This window comes from Agelaius tricolor, unplaced genomic scaffold (assembly GCF_023055355.1).
Source record: "Agelaius tricolor isolate 1412-34295 unplaced genomic scaffold, bAgeTri1.0.p SCAF_6, whole genome shotgun sequence".
Classification (NCBI taxonomy): Eukaryota; Metazoa; Chordata; class Aves; order Passeriformes; family Icteridae; genus Agelaius; species Agelaius tricolor.
This window is the reverse complement of record NW_027269266.1, coordinates 18,862,401-18,886,650: the sequence shown is the minus strand read 5'-3', so window position 1 is coordinate 18,886,650 and position 24,250 is coordinate 18,862,401. Positions and strand designations below refer to the sequence as shown.

Genomic DNA, 24,250 nt, shown 5'->3' with positions numbered 1-24,250 from the left:
CAAAACCCCATTATCTCCCTGGCTAATAGCTGAATGGCTATAAATTGCCATATGCTGAGACAATTCATCCTTTCTTCGAGCTGAGGGAAAGAGAGCTATAGCCCAATTAAAAAAACTAGTGAAGAATCCTGCAAACTAGGGAACAGCTAACATACAGAAATAGCACATTTATACGTGCAATGAAGGAAATGAGTGGCAGAAGTAAGCAACAGTACATTAGAGAAGTAATTTTATGCATCACATATATTTCTTAAAAACCAATAACAAAAATCGATGCAAAGTTCAGTCTGCTAAACAAGGGCTTCAGATGTAGGAGCCAATACCTGGGCACAGAACAACTAAGTCACATGTAAATAATATTTACTATTCAGAAAATTATTCAAAATAATTCTATGCTTAAGTAGTTTGTTCCCCTGAAAGATAACTAGATGAGAACTTTCACTGATAACTAGAGAGTGCTGTGATGCTGGCTACAACAGTAGCCACACACTGTGAATATTCTGAATAGTTAGTAGTCAAGCTCCACAGACTGTGTATCTGTGTAGGAAGCTCCTAGGTTAACTTCAGCTTGTATTCACTGACCTACCTATGCCTCCTTCAGAGGGAGCCAACAGAGAGGAGAGACACAAAATCAAAAACTACTCTCAGATGATTTACAAAGAAACAAAAGGAGACTAGCTGCACTAAATCAAAGTTTATTCTGTGAATATCCTCACCCCTCAAAGAGAGATGACTGGAAGATATCTGATAGCACCAAAGATCAACTAAGAAAATGAATATTTATGCCTCTTGTCACAAAGTTAGTTTCTCTTGCTTGGAAAAGCACTTTTGCAAAGGACTCAAATTTTGGAACCCGTTTGTTTCCATCCGCATCAGCACAGCGCCACCCAGCGGCCACACCAACCCCACAAATCCCTGGCACCGCCCGGGAAAAGCAGTTCCAGCCCTGGCTGCATTCGTAGGGAACTGCTACAGCGCATGGAGGAATAGCAGCCCTAAAAAAGCAGTAAAAAATACCAACTACCTCCCCGTATCTTCCCACCGTGGATAGCTGTGGCAAGAGAAGAGATCAGAATAAGAAGAAAGAAGAACATATAGATAGTCAAAGAAGAGATACCATTTCACTGGCATTTTTAACACCACTGGCCAAGAACAATTCCACTTAGTAACTCCTACCCTGTTTGGAAAATATGCCATACTGTGGGAGCCAGTGCTGTGAGTATAATCTGCAAAGACATGGTAATTCCTCAAGTTTGAAACTCAGTCTGTTCCTTCGTCACTGCTAAAATTACTGGCAGTACCTTTACAATGGCTTATAAATAATTGTAATTATTTATTAATTAAAAACTGCTTAGCTAAATAGTTGAAAAAGAGGTAAAGTGACTTCAGATAACTTCTGAATAAAACAGTATTCAGTTGTTATTTTGATACCTTTAACCCTTCTACGTGAAAAGCTCATAAGCATTGACACGAAATAAGCTCAAGGTTTTACACACAAAGAGAAACAAAATCCAAGAGAAATGCTCAAACAAGAGAAGATGACAAAAAGGATTTCTATATAAAGGAAATGTGACAATGTATCCAAAATTCAGCCTAGCCTAAGCAGTTGTGAACAGTACCAGCTGCTCTTTATCTTTTTGATAGACTATAACAAATCACTTGGTAACAAATACGTTTATAGACTTAAGACTGTGTATAAGCAGGTTCTGGCTGTAATTATCCAACAGCTTCAAGAAAATGGAGGGCTCCCAATATAAAGTCCAATTACTCGACTGGTCAGAAAAACTAACAGGACACATAATACCAGATCCTTAAGAAGTACTAAAGATCATTTTCTGTTCCTCCACTTTCCACAAAAAGACAGACTCTATGGGAGCCATCATTCCAGGTTTTTAGGGCAGAACTGACCGAGAACCTAAATGCTGACTATTACTGCATGCAAAGCAAGTTCAGCATTCTCAGAAAAGAAAAAAATTCCAATCTGGATAACTAAGAAAAAGCCTACCAGAAAGATAATCTGAAAGGCAAATGAGGGAATGAATTCACAGTTTTCAAAACCAATATATTGAATTGCAGAACAGCAACTTTGCCTAATGTAAAGGAAAGCTCCTAGAAAACTCAGATTGATCAATCATAATCGAAAAATTCAGAAAGATATCATAATCAAAAAGGGAAAATTAAAATACTGAAGAAAACATACAGATAAAACCCAGAAGGCTAATTGAAACAAATTTCTATTAGAAATAGGGGGGATAAATGTCAACAATGTCAAATAGAGGAAAGTTAGATAGAATATCCAAATGACATTCTGTAAGTCTGAAAGCATAGGCTGCATGAAATCATAATCAAGTGCAAGTCTAAAATGCCTCAAGGGAGATTATATTACTTGTTCATCATCAAACCAGAGCATTTTGATTCAGGTCTTGCATGGATCTGTCCTGAACCTCATTTCAAGTAAGTATTTTCTGTGCTGACTTAGATGATGGAAAAATCATTGTAAGAAACATGCTTATGAACCAGAGATGGACTTTGCAGCAGTTAAAGAGGAGATGTGAACAACTCAAACTGTTCCTGTTTTCATATAATCTCTATTTGTAAAATGAAACCCAAAACCCACAAAAGCTCTCTAATCATGAGCCTCCACTGAATCACTCCATTATGTCAATGTCTTTCCTGCACTGGGGAGCCCAAAACTGGACACCCCACCCCAGAGTTGGTCCCACAAGTGCCAGAGAGAGGGAAAGAACCACCACTTCTCTTCAGCTGCTGGCTGCCCTCCTGCACAGCCCTCCTTGGCCAGAAGGACACACCAGTGAGTGAGTGCAGCTCACTGCCCACAGGGGCCACGGGTCCTTTCCTACCAGGCTGCTTCCCAGCCAGCCAGTGCTGCCCTGAGCTGTTCCATGGCTTTATTCCATCCTGGATGTAGGACTTGGCTGCACCTCAGGACATTACTGTCAGTCCATTTCTCTAGTTTGATGTGGCTGTTTTGAACAGTGACCTTATCTTCAAACTTTCCAAATTGCAGAGACTGCACTCCCTTCCATCATCCACATAACATCTACATTCAACTTGTAGCTGGCAATCCTGTATTCACTGATATTCACTGTATTCACACCAGCAATTTTGTGCAAATGTGTTTTACTTCCATTTGAAGTCTCCTTAATTCAAAGGGCAGTAAACAAGGAGACTATCAAATCAGAAATGGAATATATTCCAAATCTATAGGTCAGCATCTCAGAGTATGTAAAAAATAATAAGCATAAACTAGAACCAACTTACTCATTCCTGAACATTCTCTGTCTCCATCCCACACGTTAGAAACAGCATGTCCAGTCAACAGCAGATTAATCAAACTTTGGCTACACAACAGAAAGAAATTATGTAAGACACAGGAAATTAAAAGGGACATGAAATTTATTTCAAAAAATATGGTTATTTGTAACAAATTTAAAAATTATTGGATTACCCAAGCAGACCTTTTGTAACTATTTTCCATTAGCTAGTATGTATTTTAATTCAGGAACCCTAATTATCATTTCCACTCTCTCAAATATGAACTTGGTATAGAATGTAGCCCTGAATTTGAAAATTATCCATCTGAAAATTCAACAAGAACAGAAGCATTTCCTCAGAACTGATGTACTAAAAGGAGTTAGCAGGGAAATAGACACACTTTTCAGTGTTGCTTTTAGTTATTTTTAAGTTACAATTGAGTCTCTCTTTTAATGTCAGTAACTTCCTAAAAGAATGATCAGTTACATAAGACAAAAAATTAGCTCAAAAATCTATTTTAAGTGGTAGCAAACTTTTTCTTGCAGCTTACCTTCCATGACCATAAACAGGATCTATTAATGGCTCAGTTGCATCTTCAATTTCATTTTTTATGTTTTCTATACCCTGCAGAAAAATTACAAACATTTTTGCTGTCTTAAGGAATGAGCTGCAACATTTATACAACAGAATGCAACAGTGAAACAGTGGGAAGCTGATGTTTTTACATGAACTGATAAAGGCTGCTTTCTCTTCAAAGGAAGATGTTTTCAAACATCTTGCAATGAAGGATGTTTTCAAAATGTGTAAGTCTAAGTCTCCCAGATCAAAAGAGAAAAAGACAAACCAAAACCCGAAAAAACCAAAGGACTGAGCCTTTCAAATTTTTAGGCTGGAACTGTACTGCAACAATTTACCTGGACTTGACTTAGTTCATCAGTTTATTTGTTCACCTTTTACAGAAAAAGGGTTACATGATCAAACCTTCTCTTAACAAAGAAATAAAACCCACCCAAAAAATACATCAAGCAACCCACAAACCTTTGTCAGTATTACAGAATACAGAAAGAGCAATACTCCAAATCTGTTTGTCCATGCTGAATATTGATCCCAAACTGCAGCCTTCAGTTCAGGGAAGCTTTTAAATGCTCGTTTGCTAAAGACAAAAAACAATAACAAACAAACAACAGAAAAGAAGTATGTATTGAGATGAAGCATTAGAATAGTGTCACAAAGCACTACCAAGAATTACTAACACCTAACATGAAAATGTAAAAGTAAAAGTAGAACAGATCTGGTGTTATATACAGAATGACACAGCAGCTCCCCTGGAGTTACAGAAACTGCCATCTGCAGTTGATAAATAATTCTGGAGCAAAATGCAAAAATGAGCGATTTTTATATGCAAACATTAACCATAAAGTTACATATATGTGTGAAAGAGCTGAGTGGCTTGCACCACTACTGTAATTCTATAAAACAATGTTACTGAAATTGCAAAGAGACTGTATGTCACCAAAATAACATTGGCACTATATAGCGTTCTGAACAACATTCAGCCCAGAAACAGTGGAGAAATAAACCTTCTACTTAACCAGGTAAGACTATCTTCCAGGCTTTTGAAGCAATTATTTTATTTCCCATAAGAATTTGACCTTGTTAGGCACTAGCTCTGGAAAAAGTAAATTGTTCAAAACATTGAACAGTGGTACACTGACATTTGGGATATTATCTTATTGCATAATATGGTAACTGCCTGGATGATAAGGTAACACCATGTGATCCTATGTTTAAAAAGGAAAAAAACTGAAATAAAAACTGAGGAAAGAAAGAAAGAAATTCACCAATATCCCAGTGAAGCAACACACTTGCAATTCCTTGGGTAGTTAGAGCTAAATATTACATTTCAGAACACAAACATTATTTTGAGTAATTCAAACTAGATCATAGTCTTTGCTTAGCTTACACAAACAGTACATTATTTTTTTTTCTGGTTTCTTGCACACTTTTAGTGAGCTTTTTTTAAAAAAGAAACAAGATCTACAAAAATATATCCACAGATGGGTTTACTCTGGCTACTACTTGATTTCTAAACATCCTTTCTTCATCAGCAGAGTACACATGGCATACAAGGTATGCAAGGCAAAGCCAGTTCTGAAATCCACCTGATGTCTAAAGGCAAATGCCAGAGCACTGATTCCAAGCAGAATGACAGAAAAAAAATAATTTGGAACCACGAGTACAAAGACTGAAGGGGTGAGCAGGAGGGGAGGAGGAAGGGCAGGAAATTAGTGTTTTGAATAGCTAAGGTTATAAAAATTTTATATTCTCCTCTTTCTTATTTCCTTATATGACAATGGATTTAAAAAATAAACTATAATTAGTACTGATAAAATGAGCTGTGGTTATTTCAGTTCTAATTAGCAACATTTTCCATCTCAATTGTTTTTTGGAATTCTGATGCTCTTTATTTACTCTTTGGGGATTGATTTGTGTAATATTTACCCAACTGTTCACTATGAAAATAAAAGGCTGTTACCTTTAAATATAAACTCACTAGAACTGTGAGCTCTGGGTTTAGACCCCCAAGAAAGAACTAAGTTTAAAGTATGAAACATTTTAAAAAAATGTTTCTTATGATATCTCAAATCAGGAAAAAGTACTGATGACATTATATAATTATTGAGGATTAACATCTTTAACTTAAATAGTAATCTTAATTAGATTCCCAGAACCCTGTGTTCATAAACTTGAAATGCATAAACTATCTAGCCAATTTATTACATTGCTCCAGTTTTATTTTAAAGCCTAACACTTATGCTCGAAATGATATTCCATTTAAAATGTTCCATTTAAATGTCCATTTAAAATATTCCACATAAAATGCAAAGGAAAAACACAAAACCCCCCAAACCAAAACTTGAAATCCAAGTTTAACCTGATGAGTAACACACAAAAAGTTCCTCAGCATACCCCTTTCAGGCCTGTGAATATCAGTGTAACTTCAAAATATTGCATTTTAAATGTTCCAACATATTACTTACTGAATTAATGCATGAAATCGCTCAAAGCCAAGCTCTTCGACAGCCAAGGCAGCTATACACAAGAGACACTTTTCAGCACTACACATGGCAAAAAAATGACACAAGATACACACAGCAAGCTAGAATACTTTCAAGCTCTAATTATATTTTTAATCCTCTCCTGACATTTAAATTTAACTGATTAGTATAAACTAATTTACTGCAACATTAAGATTCCGCCATACAAATTAGTGAGAACATTTCTATTTGGACTAATCAATTTATTAAAAGCACAAAGCCACTGGCATGCTGGAAATATTTGTCATATACTGAGCTGTTGATTTTGTACAAAATGTGGCTGTCACAAAGTCACCAAGCATATGCATACTATAGATATAATTTTGCAGGTCAACAAGAAGTACTATTTCCTAGAAAAGCAAGCATGATTATTTTTGGATCATTTTACCAGTGTAGGTAAGCTGTATTTTTTTCTTTGAATATACACTTCTGTTACTGAAATTTAGCTCTTTTTTTCCCTTTAATGCTTATTTTTTACAAACAAAAAAGTAGAATTATTCTAAACAGTGTTACACATTCTGTTTTTAACTAAGTTCTTGTTGTTTTCTTTCAATAATGGATAAACAGCCTTTCAAATTAGTGCGCATCCAGGACATAAAAAAATACAGCATTAGTGTCTTCCCAAGTTCAACACAGGCTTTATACTTTTCCTTTTTCTTTATCTTTCTGCTAGTAGAGCAATACACACCACAGACAGATCTGCTTTCTGATAGATACCACTTGATGCTGAGTATTTAAACAATGTCTGATCACCGAGCTACAGAATGTGGCTGCATACAATTCAGTTAAGATCTGAAGCCATTAGGGTTAGTACCACTGATCAATTTTCCCAACCAGAATTCCCCAAAAGGCATTTTATGCCTATTCTGATTGCATTTTGAAAGATGTATTTAATTTGCCCTACATGCAAATAAAACTGATTCTCAAGCAACAGAATACTTTCATTTTCTACTTAAGAAATAGAGCAGCAGCGGTCTTAAGAATTTTAGTTTTTGTCATTTGCATAACTACAAGAAATTGCTTAGATCACCAAGAGTAAAACTGGACTTAAAAGAATGTATTTTTAAGACATTTTAATAAAATATGAAACAATGAATCTAAATTGCAGAAAATGCTGCAAAAACTAACCTTGCTTGAAGAACACATCTTTTCGTAAGCAAAAGGTTAGAGGGACTAACTCATATAAAGCAATCTTTGAACCTGGGAACTTGCACTACTAAAGCCAACACATGGCCAACAAGTTACTGCTATACACGACAAAAGCAGATGAAAAACACTATTGCATTCAGTTAGTGTGCTCGAATCCACCTTTTGTTCACAGAGCAGGATGACAGGCAGTTTCATTCTGTTACTAAAGAACAGAGTAAAATGCTAAGATAATTACTATTTGAAATAAAGGGAAATAAGTAGAAATTCTAAAGAGAAGTAGAGCTATACATAACCCAAACAATGCTAAATAAAGACAGTGCTTAGTGGAACGAAAAAGAACAAACAGCAAGAGAACATGAGATGTATGAGAAATACAATTGTTTAGAAATTCTTTAAAATGATTCTCTATCATGCTGTGTCTAAGCATATTTCGTGGCTTTATTATAAACACATCCCCATATCCAATTCTCAAACAGCCTGCCATATGGAACTGTATCTGTAATAGTCCCTGCTCACCCAACTCATCTCTTAACTCCAATCAACTATGACAATGCCAGTTTCTATTTTTATTGAGTACACCAGCCAAGAAAGAAATAAATGTATTTCTTTGCACTAGCAGTTACACAACTTTGCATTACTCATAATATCTTCTCCTCAACATCTTTGTCGCACCCTGAACCAGGTTAAGAAGATGGTTTACAGGTAAATAGCAGGACAGAGGAAGGGAAAAAAGCCCAAACCTAACATATCTTAAATTGGTAGGAATACAGCATTGCACATAGAAGGCAAAATGCTGAAAAGAGGAGAGGTGCATTCAGTGTCTAGCAGGAAATGTAGAACAGAAACAATGAAAGAGACCAACATGGCCCATGACATAAGCAGGCTGTACATGGGAAATGTATCCTCGTCTTCCTTGAGCACATTCCATGTAATTAAGGACAAGTCAGCCAGAACTTGAAGACTTGCACAGAAACATGAAAAATGTAGTTATGTAATAGAATGGATTAGTTCATAAGTGTCAGTGTTGAGAGTAATTATTAACTTGAGTGTGTGTTTAAAACACTGTTGAACATTTTCTACAGTTAAAAGTTCTTTGGAATCAAGCAATACATTAAAAAACAGGACACTAAGATCCTGTAGATGATTAGTCTCTGCTTCACTTTATGTAGAAAACAAACTTCCTATCACTGGCAAGAGCTTCAGAGACAACTAACAAAAAAGAAAAAAAAAAAAACAACGGAATTTCAGACTTGCAACTGCCTTATCTTGCAAAGGATAAAATAGAAAAGTTGCAGATAAAACCTTCTGTATAATACTTTTTCTTATTTTAAAAAATGCTCACCTTGGAGTTTTTATGCACTGACCATCAGTTTTTTAAATTAAATATCATTTTAATTATTATTGCTTGAGCCTTCTAAAGCACAGGAAGCACTTGCTAGAAGCAGATGAAGATGACTCGTCACAAAGAGCTCCAGCACTACAAATTGCTATAACTAGCTGTCCACATATAAATCTATTTGTACAATTCTTACTTTGTAGTTATGCCACAAACTGCTGAGTAACATATTTCTTCCATCAGAAGATAGTACCTCTATAAGCAATTTGTTCTCATGTGAAGGGATTTTCATACTTCTTAAGGCACAAATTGTGAACAAAAACAAAGAAAAAGCAGCTTATCTTTTAACACATTAGATCTTTCCTGTTTAAAGATTAATAAATACAACTCTCTGATCATATGTGCACAGACAAACTTTCCATGTCACTGACTCTGCAGTAGTTAGATATGACTGGATGCCTCATCTTAGTGCAACAGATGATGTCTCCTGGACCCTTGATGTCAGTAACTCATGAAGGAGTGAAGACAATTGCAAAAAGCAGGTAACTGAAAAATTCCAAACTACAAAAAAATTAAGGTAATTTACCAGAGGGTGATTTAAATTGTTTGGTACTGTACAGACAAATGGAAAAAGGCTACTTCTCCATAACAGAGGATCCAGAATAATTTAGAATAAATAGAGCATTGGAGAATTTTCTACAAAATTCTTCTAAAGCAACAAGTGACAAGTATTCTTCCAGTGTTAAGAAGCATGTAGATGTTTCAAAATTAAAGATGTATCAGGTCCCAGTAAATTACAAAATAAAATTGAAAATTATGGAAATTGCTGAAATTCTAAAGAAACATGTATGTTAGAACTGCAGTGATCAGACACCACATTGCTTTCAACAAAAAGGATGAATGCCTCTAATTACAACAGACAAAAATCTTGTCTTTTGCTTATGGAACCACAAAGGCAAACCCACCATCTGTGAATTAATAAAATAGCAGTGGTCCTTAAAACCATGTAATACTTCACTAAAAGATGGGTAATTTAGCATAGAAATACATCTTACAAGGTTGCTCCTCTTGATGACTAGATTCTGCAGGACTTTCAGAAATACTGGCAGTTTCTTCAGTTGTTTTTCCCCTTATCCATGTTGCCAGACAGTATGACTCAGAATTATCAGAGCAAGCCATTTCCAAAATATCACATAATGTATGGCAGAGAAGGTTCTTCTGCTCCTCTTCTGAAAGATCAGAAACCTACATGAGTCTGATTGCTGAGAACCATTGTCATATATAAACTACTAGTATCTTTTTTATGCATTAATGCTATCTAAATAAATACTACTTTTATCTCATTAATTACTAACGTTAATTGCTCTTTGACTATACTGGACCAAAGATTATAAGGCTGTCTTTAGGAAAATGTGGTTTTATAGGATTTGTAACCCATTCCCTTTCTTAATATCAGATTTCAATTAAATATTTCTAAAACACAGAAGTATTAAGCACCAGCATAGACCTCCCAAATAGGAGTTCTGAAGCATGTAGTATACGTACAATATGGAAGAACACAAACAAACAACAAAGTGTGAAATATTTTCAGGGTTTTTTTAACTAATACATGCTTTACAAATACATAAAATGGAAAAATAATAAGGGGGGGATGGGGGAAAGGGTCTCAGTACCTGGACAGTCTCTCCAAGTGGACTTTTCACTGGCAAAAAGCCTCTTCAAAAGGAATGCCTTTGTTAGCAAAGAATAAAATATTATTAAAGACAACAAAGGATAAAATATTATTAAGACAACATTACCTTCTGCATTATGTCACAAGCACCAAAGCATTTTTGCACATTTTGAAAAGAGTTTCAAGCTCTTTTAAAAGAGAACAGAGAACATTCTCACATTCAGAACAAGACTCTGGGCCTGCCCTGTTTACTGACTTTTCCCCATCAAACCAGCTACAAAGGTGGCCTCATAACTACATTCAGCACCAATGAGTTTGAACCTCAAGTACACTTCAAATAGACATAGTGCATATTGGCACAGCCACCTCCAGACTCACAGGACTGCAGGAATGGAGGCACAAATATTTTTCAGTATAACTGATCAGTAGTGCAAGACATCTCTAGTCACTAACACAAACCCCTCTAGTAGTTAACAAGCCAACCTCTTTTAAAGAAATCCTATGCATCTCCATATCCCTGCTTTGTTTTATAATCAATGCTAATGTAATACTACGATTAAAAAAACCCCAAATTCTAAGTTACAGAAAAGGAACAATGAAAGAAGAAACTTCATGAAGCAGAGTCTTGCCATTTTAGGTATTTTTAGCCCCTCAGAAACAGCTGGTTCAACTTTCACTGCTTTCCTGACATGCTCACCCTGCTCTCCCATTACAGATTTTTTTTTAACAGATTTTTTTTTTTAAGCAAACCTTGTTCAATGTGAAAATCAACTACTTCAAATACTTCTTATACAGAATTACAAAAAAAAAAGCAGACACTGTGACACAGACATTACTCTTAAAGGCAGGGAATTCAAGAGATGTGAAAGGGTTAGGGTTAAATTTGTATCTGATCTTTTCCTCCTCCCCTTTACAATGCATTCCTGATTTTGAAGTTACTTCTGCTTGGATCAGCCTGCTACACTTCCTCAAACAAATGCCCTTCTGCAAAATTATAGTTCAAAATCAGCCCATGCTCATCCCTACCTTTTTACAGAGATTTTGCCTCCTCCATACTTTAATTATGAAATCAAAATACAACTGATCTGGAATTTCTTTTTCATATTTATTTGAGTTCCAAATATATAAAGAACAAATTTTGGGCTCACTGATTTTAAACCAATAAAGGCATCTTACCTGTACAGGTGCTATCACTGCACAAGGGCCACCTTCAAATTGTTCTAATGCAGTTGATTCAGAGTCACTAAAAACAAATCCTGTCAAATGAAAAAGGATTTTATTTAATGAAATATGTAAACAGGTATGTATACTCCTTCCCTAACAGAAATGACACCTGATTTATTCACCTTTAAAAATTAGGTTTTTGTTTCCTTGATAATGTAACTGCAGATGGTTAAACTATCTGAAGCAAAACAGTCACGAGTACATATGAAAGGACAGACATTATTTATTATCTGCAATTAAATCATGACCACAAAGGTCCAACAGCTGGGGTTTTAAACAAAAGAATTTCTAACTTAAACCATGGTTTTTATTTTATGATAGTTTATTTCATATCAATAAATTAAAATTTGTGTATTGTTTTGTCTATATATGTAATGAAAACATCTTGGAACCTTCACTGAACATATATAATACACTTCTATTCCTGATGAATGGCACAGTATGCCTCCCACTGATCTCATTTTTGACCTATCAGCACATCCTGTTAAGACTGAAATATGCTGAGCAGTTTAAATATTCAACCCCTGAATCAGACCTCTTAATGGTGTTCTTTTACAGAAGATACACTACATCTACTGAGATGCAACATCAACAATTTTCCCCCTCCAGCTTTAATGCTTTGTGTTAATAATTTGTATTTCAGAATTATCTTACAGTCACATAATAAAGCAAATACTGGAGCAAACAGAGCAAAATTGTTTCACTACCACCTTGCCCTTAAACTTATCTTTAAGATAGGTGATTCATATCTTTCATTACTCATTGATAAATGCACATGCAATTACCTTGATGAAGCTGACACATGGTAACTTAGAGTGAGAGGTGTTTTGCATTATCCTTTTAAGGAACGATAAGATTGTGCCAAAGTCATTCTAGTTCACTGTAATCTAGAAACCATGCAATTGCAGTCAGCAAGTCACCAACAAACACCAGCAAGTGAGGGCAGGCAGAAAGGGATACACATGCATCTTGTCATGGACTGACAGTGTCAGTCTCACAGAAAGGAAGTTCAATGCTACTTCCCACAGTTTCTCCTCTTCCCAATTCTGTAGGATTACATGCTGCCATTACAAAAGCACTCTAAGCCCTGGATGTGAATTTGAACTGAGGAAATGCATCCCCTCCACACTACAGCATGGCAAGTACATCATCTCAAGCAGCAGGAGATAGAACAACTGCATATTTTGTATGCCATACTTCATCACAGAATAGTACATGTTCCACAACAATGTGAAATTTTTGTTTTAAAAAGGATCAGGGTAGCCATGGGGTTTCTTCTGCGTTTGACCAAAGGCTCCAGGTTATTTTTAACCACATGTGCAAACATGTGCATTACAAAGATGTATTTTATATCCAAAACCTATGGGCCTATGTCAAGCCTACATACTTAGATCTGGCATCACCTGATGTAGCAATGAAGCTCCATTAATTCTTACTTGAAGCAAAGCTTGCAGTGATGCCATTTCACTGCCCTGTTAACATGCCCTACCAAGAAATATCATCAGTCCTTTCAACTTTCTGAATTGGTTTGTGCAGGCTTAGAACATGAAAAGGTAAGTCCTCCTCTGCTTTGAAGCGTTACTGCATGCTATCTAAGCACACTTCAACAAGAGAGCTTTTTTAGTTGTTTTAATGATTTGTTTCTGCAGAAAAACAACATACTTGGGTGTGGTACCACTAAACCACACTTAAGAGATCTTGAATTTGCTTCACATTCTTCAGGCTTCTTATAGAAGGCATGAACTGTCTCAGATTAACCCTGCCCTGTTTTTCAAAATTGCCTCCTAAAAACAAAGAACATCAAGTGATCCACCAGAATTAATACAAATTTGAGACAGACAATGTAAAGTCAGTATCACACAGAAGTTCACAGAATACAACCACAGGCAAAACACATATAAAATACCCAAGGAAACACTTCTTATTATTTAAATGCTGTTTAATGCTTAATAAATACCAAGATTCTAAAAGCTGTTAAGCAAAAAAATGGGCTTCAGGCAGTATGGTCTTGCTCTTTTAAGAAAGTTCTACAGAACTGGAAGTCAGCTCAGGCAAAATTTCAGAAATCAGCATTCCAAACTCCAGCTGGGTACAACCTCAGCCTGAAACCACACCCACTTACCTTTTTAACACTCTACAATAGTCACATTTTGGGCAATCTGCAAGCACTCATCAACCCTACACCCTTCCTTATGATTTGTAAGAATGGCCTGGCCACCCTTTAAGCTATCAAGATGAGCATCTCTGATCCAGAGTAACTTCTGCTTTCTCTCAACTTTTCATATCTATCATACAGCTCTTTTCACTCAAGATAAAATTTCAAAAAGAAAAAGGATGTAATGCAGCCAAAATATTGTTTTAAAATTATCAGAGTCTGCTTTTATCCATTAGTATAATTAGCATCATTTCCCTGAAAGAAATATAAAATAATGTCATTACCATATGTCTTCCATGTCATTTATAACCCTGTTAAAGGCTGTATTGACCCAATTTTTTCAACATTACTACTGCTCTGCTGCTTTAACCTTTTGAGGCAGGGTGGCAGGGAGATGAAGTGGATCTAGACTCCTGTTGGTAGTCAGTGCATTGCCCAATATTTTGAGTAATGACACTGAGAAATCTGTCTTTATATCCTTTGTCCACTATAATCACACAACACAAAGTTTTACTCTCCTTATTTCCCCATTTGGCATTTAGGAAGGTCCACATTTCTTTCTTGTATCTAATTCTTTTCTATGTACAGTTTACCAAAATTGGTCTATGACTTACTTAACCCCTGCTGTCCTACATCTAATATGCCACATCATGGTCCAAAATACTACAAAACTCATCCATTCCTCTACCATGACTACTCCATCACTTTCCTGCATCTTTTTATTACCAGCCTATTTCTAAAAAAATCTTTTTTTCCACCCAAGACACCATAGATATAACTATCATTTCATAAAGGATGCTGTGTCTCTTCAGTATTTTCACTCTGTACAAAACCCAGTTCTACCTCAATGAAAGAGACAAGGGAATTAGCAAAGAGCATGCAACACTAACCAGGTCAGAAAAACCCTTGCTGATCCAATCTACCTATAAAGACACTGCACTATCCACTTTTTGTCCTAGAATCACAGAATATGTTGAGTTGGAAAGGAACCACAAGGATCATCAAGTCCAACTCCTGTTCCTGCACATGTCACCTCAAGAGTCACACCATGTGCCTGGCAGTGTTGTCAAAGGCTCCTTAACTCTGTCCAGCTTAAAGCTGTGACCACTTAGCTGGGGAGTCCATTCCAGTGCTCAACCATCCTCTGTTTTTCCAAACCTTTCCCTGATACCCAACCTAAACCTCCTCTGACTCAGCTTCATGCTGTTTTCTCAAGTCCTGTCACTGGTCACAAGAGTGAAGAGATCAGTACCAGCCCCTTCACTTCCCCTTGTGTGCATGTTGAAGGCCACAATGAAGTTTCCCCTCAGTCTCCTCTCCTCCAAGCTGAACAAACCAAGTGACTTCAGCCACCTCTCACCATGGAAGTGCATTTCTTTTTCTCTTTAGGGATACAAGAACTGCCTGACAGAAACACTGGAATAACACATTATCACCCAAACATGAGGTTTACAACACATCTTAATGTCGCACTCTTTCTTTAGCACTGGGAATAGAATGATTCATATTTTGCTTGTGGCTTTGGGTTTTGCAAGTGTATCTTTGCAGTAAAATGAAACTTCTGAAATTTTATGTGGGGAGAAAAACCCCCAACAAACAAAAAACATTTTCTTGCCCACATAAACAAAGGAGAATTTCCTACAGCAATACCACAAAAAACTCCACTGAATGGGTTATGGATGTTGTGGATAAAGAGATAAGAAGTCCTGTGAAGGATTGAGCAATGTATACAAACTACCTGGTAGGCTACCACTAAACTGGGCAACTGGAAGCTAGAAGAGAATCCAGACAAAATCAACCTTTTTACACTGTATGTTGTCCATATACACAAACTGTACTTCCCACTATGCTTTTGCAGTTAAATGCTTGTTGGAGAGGACCATTCCATATCTTTCTTTCTGAAGACCAGTGAGAACACAGCTTATGTAATTCGGAAAGGATGCTGTGTGCAAGCCTGCCAGACACTTATATTGGATAGACATGATGTCTCATGCCTTGGGGATGATCTGAAGAACAGTTCTATGCATGAAATTTGTCCCTTGGGTCAATGGAGGAATTTACTTTTAACATAGGTATGCTCCTTTAGGGTTCAGTCTTCTTCTCAGCTCCTTCCCAAGTCCTCACATCTATGCCAGGAAACACCAAAGAGCAGACTGAACCTTTGCACTACATTCCTGTGTCTGCTTTGAGGATTCTGATAAATGGAATCTACAAGGTTCAAACTGCAAATTCTGCTGCAATCATAAAGACAAAAATTCTGTAAAGAACTCCACAAGAAAACCCTCACACCAACTTTACAGCCATGCCTTTAAGTCCAGAATAAAACCAATATACTTCATGTTGCCAATGCAGAAGCCTGAGGGAATTACTTCCACTAACTTCCAAGAGCACATCCACATCAGCTGGGTCAGTTCTCTACCTGCTGGCAAACCAGCCCATCTTCAAACGAGTATGATGGTCAAGGAGTCTGGTGCACAACAGGATTCCTGGAATGTGCTGTCTTCACTCAGAAACTGACAGCTATCAGTCTTAGGTTCCTCAACACCCTCCCAACTGCCTACTTTTCTTTCCAAACGAAAATCATAGCTCTCAGCTTCCATAGGGTTTGAGAAAGGATCAGACGATGCTCAGCAAGTATCCAAAATAAATAGCACTGCTGGCACTACAATCAAAAGAAATAAAAACAAACAAAAAAAACCCAACACCAAACTAGTTGTTTGATGCTTTCAGCCCTTCTAATGTGGAACAGGGTCTATCTTTTAAACTTTCAAGTGTTTGTAAATAATAAAGCTTGATATATTTGTTGTTTTTTTTCTTTTAAATCTTGATGAGTCAGTGCTGATGGGCCTCCTTTGCAGCAAGTAAATGCTGCAGAACTTTATCAACAAGATAGAAACTGAAAGCTGGGTGAAAGTATTATGCAGCTACACAAGGTAAGTGACTGGAACTGACTGTTTTGATTCTCAGCACAAGACCTCCAAACAGTCTACCTTAATGAAATGGAGTTTTGCTACACAAAATTGATTATACTGAGAGGGATACAGAGAAGGGAACAGATGCACTACACATTCTAGTCACAGGACTTTCCCTAAAGACAGATTGGAAATGCCTCCATTGCAGAAGCCACCAAGAACTCCAGAGACCTTTTCCATTAAACCCTCATTCAATCACAAGTACAGTGCATTATAACACACATTTCAATAAATTTTGAAACTGCTGAAATTTCTCATACAAACTATCTTTAAAACTTCAATTGTGGCAATCCAACATTACCAGTTAAAGAAATAATTAAACTTTCTAACACCAATTCTTCTTTTCTGACTTTGCACACACCTTGTACTGAAACCGCAACATTACCAAAACTTGGAGATATTTCAGAAAGTGATTACATTTCAATAAGCAATTTTGTTAGGAAAAGCAATGCTTTGCTGTGCCTGCTTAAATTCTAGATCTTAGAAGGAATTTGGCCTTTTTTCCTAAATATTTATCACTGAATTATCTGAAGACAGACAAACATAGGGAAAAAAATATGAGTCTGGTAATACACTGTGTCCAGTAGTGGGGAGCAGCTACGCAGCTCCCAAATCTAGTGAAACTATGTAGATGACAACACCCTTGTTAAAAAAATAAAAAGGAACAGAGAACACTAAGAAACTAAGTTTCAAGCAACTTTAACCTGAGACCTGGACACATTTTTTAATCTATAAATTCCACTATCACTTACAAATTTTCTCCAGGAATCAAGAGTTTTATCATGAACACGAATCATGAATTCCTCAAAGCCCCCAGTAAGTTATAGAAAAAGCTACTATTCCCTTCTTTCAGCCAGGACAGGTGCACTGATTCCTTGCATATAATTCTTACAGGTAAGCATTGCAATTGCACTTTTAAGGATCACCAACAAGCTTCCATCAAGAACAAACCCTGCACTGGCTGTACAACTTAAACACAGAAAAAACACCTTACAAATACCACACGTTCCAGCGTTACCGGTGCTTTATCTCTTGGCATGTCCTAGGTACTGGCATGCACCTGCTTCCACGGCCAAATAACCAGTTCAAAAAACAAACCTGTGGGTCTCTGTCCCAAGTTTAGCCCCGGTTTTGCTATTTGTGACTCATATATTCCTCACAAAAAAACCAAAACCACAGCACAACTTATGTTCGTTTCCACAAGCTATGTAAAATCACGACATAAGACCCTGTTGTTATATTTAATAAATTCAGATCATTTTCTACACAATTCTAAGTTCCTGCGGAGATGTGTGGCATAATGTGTGACGATTATGCTGCAAAAAACCAAAATAATTATTGAGCAAGGGAAGCTGCTGCATCATTTTCCCGCGTGGGCCAGCGCGGACACAGGCACAGGAGCAGCGCCCAGGGCACGGCGCCCCTCAGGCACCCGGGCCCCAGCGCGGGGGGCGGCGCGGGCGCTGCGGCGTGCCCGGCGGGCGGGCAGCGGGGCGGGAAGGGCCGGCGGGGCACGGCGCACGCAGGTACCTTGCGCCCAGCGGCAGAAGATGGTGTCGGCCAGCCCGCGGGGCCCGGCCTTCTTGCCCCACACCAGGTGGACGAGCTCCTGGCCCGCCTCGGACATGGCGGGGCGGCGGCGGCCCCGGCGCCGGGCGGGCGCGGCGGCTCCGGCGACTCCGGCTGCCCCTGCGCAGGAGAGGCGGGGGCGGGGCCGCGCGAGCGGGGCGGGGCCGGGCCGGGCCGGGCCGGGCCGGGCCGGGCGGGGCGGGGCCGGGCCGGGCGGGGCGGCCCTTCCGCTTCCCCAGCAGGCCCTGGTGCTTCCGCGGGCCCGGGGGCGTGTGGGGCTGGGCGTCGCTGTGACAAATCCGGGATGGAGCGGGTCCCTTAGGGAGCAGCCTTTCGATTTAAACGTTCCCGAGATGAAATTGTTGTGTGTTCGCACTTGGAATCCTTCCTGCGGTGTGCGGCCGAAATGGAGCTGCGGTGTGGTGCCCACTTTCTTAAATAATTACTCTATCGCTAGGGTTGGAAGGGAGCTTTGGAAATAGAATTAGAGAATCACGGAGTCATCGGCGTTGGAAGATACCCTTACGAGCATCCAGTCCAACCATCACCCAGCAGTGCCACTGTCACCCCTAAACCACATCGCTAAGCGCCAGACCCAGACTCCTGTTAAACACCTGGGGCACCCTGACTCCACCACTGCCCTGGGCAACCTATTCCAATGCCTGAGCACCGTAAGGGTGAAAAAGATTTTTCTAATAATCTAATCTGAATTTCCCCTTTGACAGTCTCCACATCAACTTGCCCGGGCAGAGTCACCTGGAGCCTGTGACAGGAAAGTTTCCAGGTGGGTTTTGAATGTCTTCAGAGAAAGACTTCATGACCTTCCTGGGCAGCCTGTGCCCGTGCTCTGCCACCCCCAATGTAAAATTATATTAATTCACGTTGAGTGGAACTTTTTGTGTTTCAGTTTAGGGCTATTGCTCCTCATCTTGTCACTGGGCACCACTGAAAAAAGCCTGGCACCACCCTCTTGGCACCCACCTTTGAGGTATTTATACCTCATTTATATGCATTGATTAAATTCCCTTTCAGTCTTCTCTAGACTGAATAGGCCCAATTCCAGCAGCCCTTCCTTGTATGAGAGATGCTCCAATCCATTAATCATTTGTGTGGCCCACCACTGGACTCTCTACAGTAGTTCCTTGTCTTTCATCATACACTTGGTGCTTTTATAAAGATTGAGCACATATTGAGGCTGTTACATGTGCAATCATTCTGAATTGAATATGAAAATCACCAATATCAAAGGTGTTTCTGAGTTTTCTGACATGTCATACCACAAATTGATCAGAAGATGGGGTGGTTGTACTTCTGATTTTCAAACGTTTTCAACTATATGCACAGTTAAGCATTTTCTGAATAATTACTGACAACTCATCAATTTCCTTCAATATTGATTATCAGAATGGATTCTGTGAATAAACAATGCAATTATAATTGACACTTTTTGATTTTTAGCATAAAGAACTTCAAACAATGAGAAAGAATCTAATTAGAATTAAAGGCATGATGACAACAAAATTGGGTTCTGTACATACTCTAACAAAGGCCATTATGTTGCTAGGTTTTGTGTCTTTCAAATCAATAGTGCAGTAAAAAGCAAATTTTGTTGTAGTACTTTAATACGGGGTATACCAGACTTGAAATTGTAAACATCCCACGCGCAGGAGGAAAATACCAAAGTACATTTATTTTAAAGTGTGTTGTTGTATATACATATGAAGTTTTTCAGAAAACGAATCATCAAAATGGTGCCATGGTGCAAGTCCAAGTCAGCTCAACAAATTTCAGACTGTATCCATTAATAGGAAGGCTTTACAAGGCAGAGGAAAGAAGTGCAAGTTTTAGGCCAGCTTTTCAAGTTCCTGGGCTTGTCGTAGGGAAAAAAAATTATATTGTTATGGATGCTCAGGGTGCAATCTGAAAAACAATTCAGTAGAGAGAGGGAAGAAGGCACTGCAAAACAAGGATGTTGAACCTGCCACGGGGCAATGGCCACTGCTGTACAGCAGAGAAGTTGTATGGCACACCCAGAAGCACCAAAAGGCTGGAGAAGCTCCTCCTCCTCTTCATCTCTGGTGTCATGGATCATCACTTCAAGAAAAACATTGTCTCCACAGAAGGGCAGTGAGCCCAGGGAAGGGTTTAGAAGGTGAGTCATGAAGAGTGGCTGAGGGAGCTGAGGTTGTTTTGCCTGGAGAAGAGGAGCCTCAGGGTGGGCCTTATCACTCCCTATAGCGACCTGAAAGGAGGCTGTAGCCAGGTGAAGAGTGGGCTCTTCTCCCAGACAACCAGTGACAGGATGAGAGGACATAGTCTGAAGCTGCACCAGGATAGGCTCAGATTCGACATAAGAAAGAATTTTATGGAGAAGGTCATGAATCATTGGAGTGCACTGCTCAGAGAGGTGGTGGAGTCACCATCACTAGAGGTGTTCAAGAAATGGCTGGATGTGTCACTCAGGGCCATGGTCTGCTTCACAAGGTGGTGATCAAAGGTTGGACTTGATCTTGTAGGTCTTTTCCAGCCTAAATGATTCTACAACTCTGTGGTGTTAATGTGAAGTTAATGAGCATGCCCTTTGATTTCATAGGTACGAACAGGTATTCACAGTGAAACTTTTCCACATGTAAGGAAAAGCTGAGTCACAACCTAGAGAGTTGTGAGCCAGAAGAGATTCCACAGTTTAATGTGTTCTAAATTAAAGTGCAACAAATTTACTTTGTTACCATGGAGTACCAAGAATGCTTATCAGCTTCAAATCTGGGATTACAGACCTGCAGGTGACCTAGCAGCTCGTATCACCTGTAGCATCAATATAAATTTAAATCTGTATTTCCAGCCTGAGTTAGAATGACAAATTGCCACATTTTGGTGCAGTAGCAGTATTTTTGTGTAGCAGTGACTGGTTTGCAGCTAATGCCTTGTGTTGTGTAAAAATGCTCTCACCAGCAACTGATATGAGCTCTGATATTGCTAATTTCATCCGTATAATTTGGTATGAGAAAACACATTTTCAGAGTTACTCACAATACTGGCAAAAGCAAAGATGGTAATGAGAGACACAAGATGTTAAATGATTTCACCCATCTTGATTTGGTTGGCATACAGAACATGCAATTCAATAAAGACAAATAAAAATTAATTCATCTAGGAACAAGGGAGCAGTTCTGGGGATATGTGCCAACTGGAACAATCTGTCATGCTGGTTAGGAAAAGCATTGGGAAATTATTTTGGAAATACCATGAAATATCACTGAAATCATTAGCCTCACTAATAAAAATTGTAAAAACCAAACTATATATCAACTTTAGCAAATACTGAATCCAAGCAAATGAGACTCTGGGTGTCATCAGTTTCTTATAGGTGTTGGGCATTCATAAGATAATGATGTGTTGCATATGCCTATCAAAGATTTGGACAGGAAGCTTTGTGTGTGAATTTGTGTAGATAGTTGAGTTTCAGTTAGTGAGGAGGAAACGAAAAAGCATGATTAGAAGAAACTACAAGCTCAGTTGTACAATAGCACATTGACAGCTATGCTGGATTTCAGAAATAAATGTAAGTTAATTAAGTCAGAACTCTTAACAAAGACAGTGCAAATCTGCATACTACTACTTCAAAATAGTATTTTCTAAAATTATGAAACTGGTATTTAAATCCTTTTTCTGTGGACTCTGGGTTGTAAAACTCATCTATTACATCACACTGCAACACTCATCTATGAAGGGTTTCACAGAAGATAAACAGCATATTTATCTCCATTTTGGGTCTTTAAGTCCTTCAGGTATTTAGAGATATGCAAACAGAGAAAGACTGAAAATTACTGCTCTGCAACACTGTTTGGTTATATTATAAACAATATGTATCAATTTTATATTACTTTTTCAAATAGTTTCTCTTAATGCAGGGGATTTTTTCCTTTTTTTTAATGTTGGACTGCCATCATGTGGTTGGTTTGGAGACTTAAGATGCAGCTTTTTTTTCTTTGTGCAGCTGATTCTCTCTGCAAACTAGTGTGGTGGGTTTGGGGGTTTAGGAAAGCATAGGAGAGATACTGTTCTCTCCCTTCTAATCTCTAATCCAAACTCAGATTAGCTTGATTCTGTTGGTTGCAGTATGTTACATCTTAGAACAGTTCTTTGCTAGACAGAAGGAGTAGATAAAGAACATAAGCATATAGTCTCTAAGTGTGCAGTCCTATTTGGTTTACTTCATATATTTTTAAAGAATTACATCTCTTAGTGAAACTTTTAATTGAGATTTTATGGATTTGCTGCTATGAATTGTTGACAGTCAGCAGTACAAGTTACAGACATTGTAGATTTTTGCCAGACATATCTCAGTAAAGTTCATCTACACTGAGATAGTTTTGCCTTACTTGTCTTTAATAAAGCTGGCTTGGGTGGTAGTAAAAACAAATAGATTAACTAATGGCAGGCTACTTAGTTCATATAGATCCATAGGGAATTGCAATGGTGTTGTATTACTAAATTGTTCTGAGGAGGTAAAAATGTGTATGAAGGTTGTCTACAGTTCCCTTTTTTGTTTACTCCCCTCTTTTAATTACCTCACCCCGTCCTTCTGCCCTCTCAACCCAGCAAAACAAAAATCAGTCTATCAATCAGATCTGTAGAAAAAATTTTTACTAAGAAGTTGAAACTTGTGGTAGGCTAGAAAATGTTCTTGAACCAAATCACGAAAATGTTTAGCTGTCTGCCTCTTGGTGTTGGATGCCTATTTCCTAGCTGTGAACTTTGTTTATAGTGCAACATGAAGTACTAGATGACTATTTGCTTTCAGGGTGATCACTGAGGAGAAATTTTAATATCAGAAGTCATGCTCAAAATTCCATTGTGTACACATCTGTGTTTGAGGAATGATGAATGTCACCAGCTTACAGAATGCTGATGACTCCATCCCTTGTAGCAGAGGCAAGATTTGGACTGCAGCTGACGTTCATTCTTCCAACTGTTTCTCACTGAAGAGGTTAAGGTAATTGTAGTAGCAGTGATGGCAAAGTGGTGGTGGGAAGAGATGCTGATCCCTGTTTTGTGCTGAGATCAGACAGTGGGACACTATATGAAAGAGACAAGAACATGGTCATGCTTATCTGCTCAATGTACCCATCCTGAACTGGGGTGGTCTAATAGGATGTTTTGTCTGGCAAAGGAAAAGGTCCTCCAATCTAGAGCAGACTAAGGTGCTTTCTGCCAGGATAAAGACTGGGAGGAAAATTGGGACCCAAAATTTAAATTCTTCAAGTGTCAAGAGACATCCTATGGCCCTGACGCTTTCATGGCCCTTTTTGTCTCTCCTTTGGCCTCCTTGTTTTGAGAAGAGGGTAAAACTTTTACTTTGAACTATGTATCAGGACCAAATTCTCAGAAGATGAGTCCAAGTCTAAGAAACAAAAAGCTTTCATATTTCTTATTTCCCCTTTTGAAATGATGAATTAGTGTTAGGTGGAAAAATTTCTTACGATACTGGCTCCTACTGAAATTACAGAAGAGAGCAAAAGGGCAATTTCATAGTAGGTATTTGCCCTCAGAATCTGTTGATGAGACTAAAGAAGCCAGTGATTATCCTGTGCACGTGAATGCTTGGGACTGACATCTTTGTGGAATGAGAAGGAGTTTCAGGAGAGTCACAACTTTCTCGGATAGCAAGGTAAAAAAGAGATTTTTCTTGTGTATATACCATATATTATTTCTTATATATATCACATGTATATAAATAGTGTCTTAATGCTATAGACAATAGATTAGTTTTAGGTAAGCTGTTTAAAACTGCTGGAG

The 24,250-nt window shown here is 38.2% G+C and overlaps 1 protein-coding gene across 2 annotated transcripts in view; it reads right to left on the bottom strand.

The window, feature by feature from the left end:
* The window catches only part of MINDY3 (MINDY lysine 48 deubiquitinase 3), a 46,062-nt gene extending 27,460 nt beyond the window's left edge, over positions 1-18,602 (bottom strand). The window contains exons 1-8 of one of the 2 annotated variants that reach the window (XM_071428918.1): positions 18,413-18,602; positions 11,708-11,787; positions 10,533-10,590; positions 9,915-10,088; positions 6,318-6,369; positions 4,315-4,429; positions 3,827-3,900; positions 3,283-3,362 (exon numbers count right to left, since the gene is read on the bottom strand). In XM_071428918.1, coding sequence (XP_071285019.1) covers positions 3,283-3,362; positions 3,827-3,900; positions 4,315-4,429; positions 6,318-6,369; positions 9,915-10,088; positions 10,533-10,590; positions 11,708-11,787; positions 18,413-18,509 — 730 coding nt within the window. In that variant the 5' untranslated portion in view covers positions 18,510-18,602. Of the gene's footprint in view, positions 1-3,282; positions 3,363-3,826; positions 3,901-4,314; positions 4,430-6,317; positions 6,370-9,914; positions 10,089-10,532; positions 10,591-11,707; positions 11,788-13,417; positions 13,474-18,412 lie in introns of those variants that run through there. The other variant, XM_071428919.1, reaches the window with a different exon arrangement.
* Between the last annotated feature and the right edge of the window lie 5,648 nt (positions 18,603-24,250).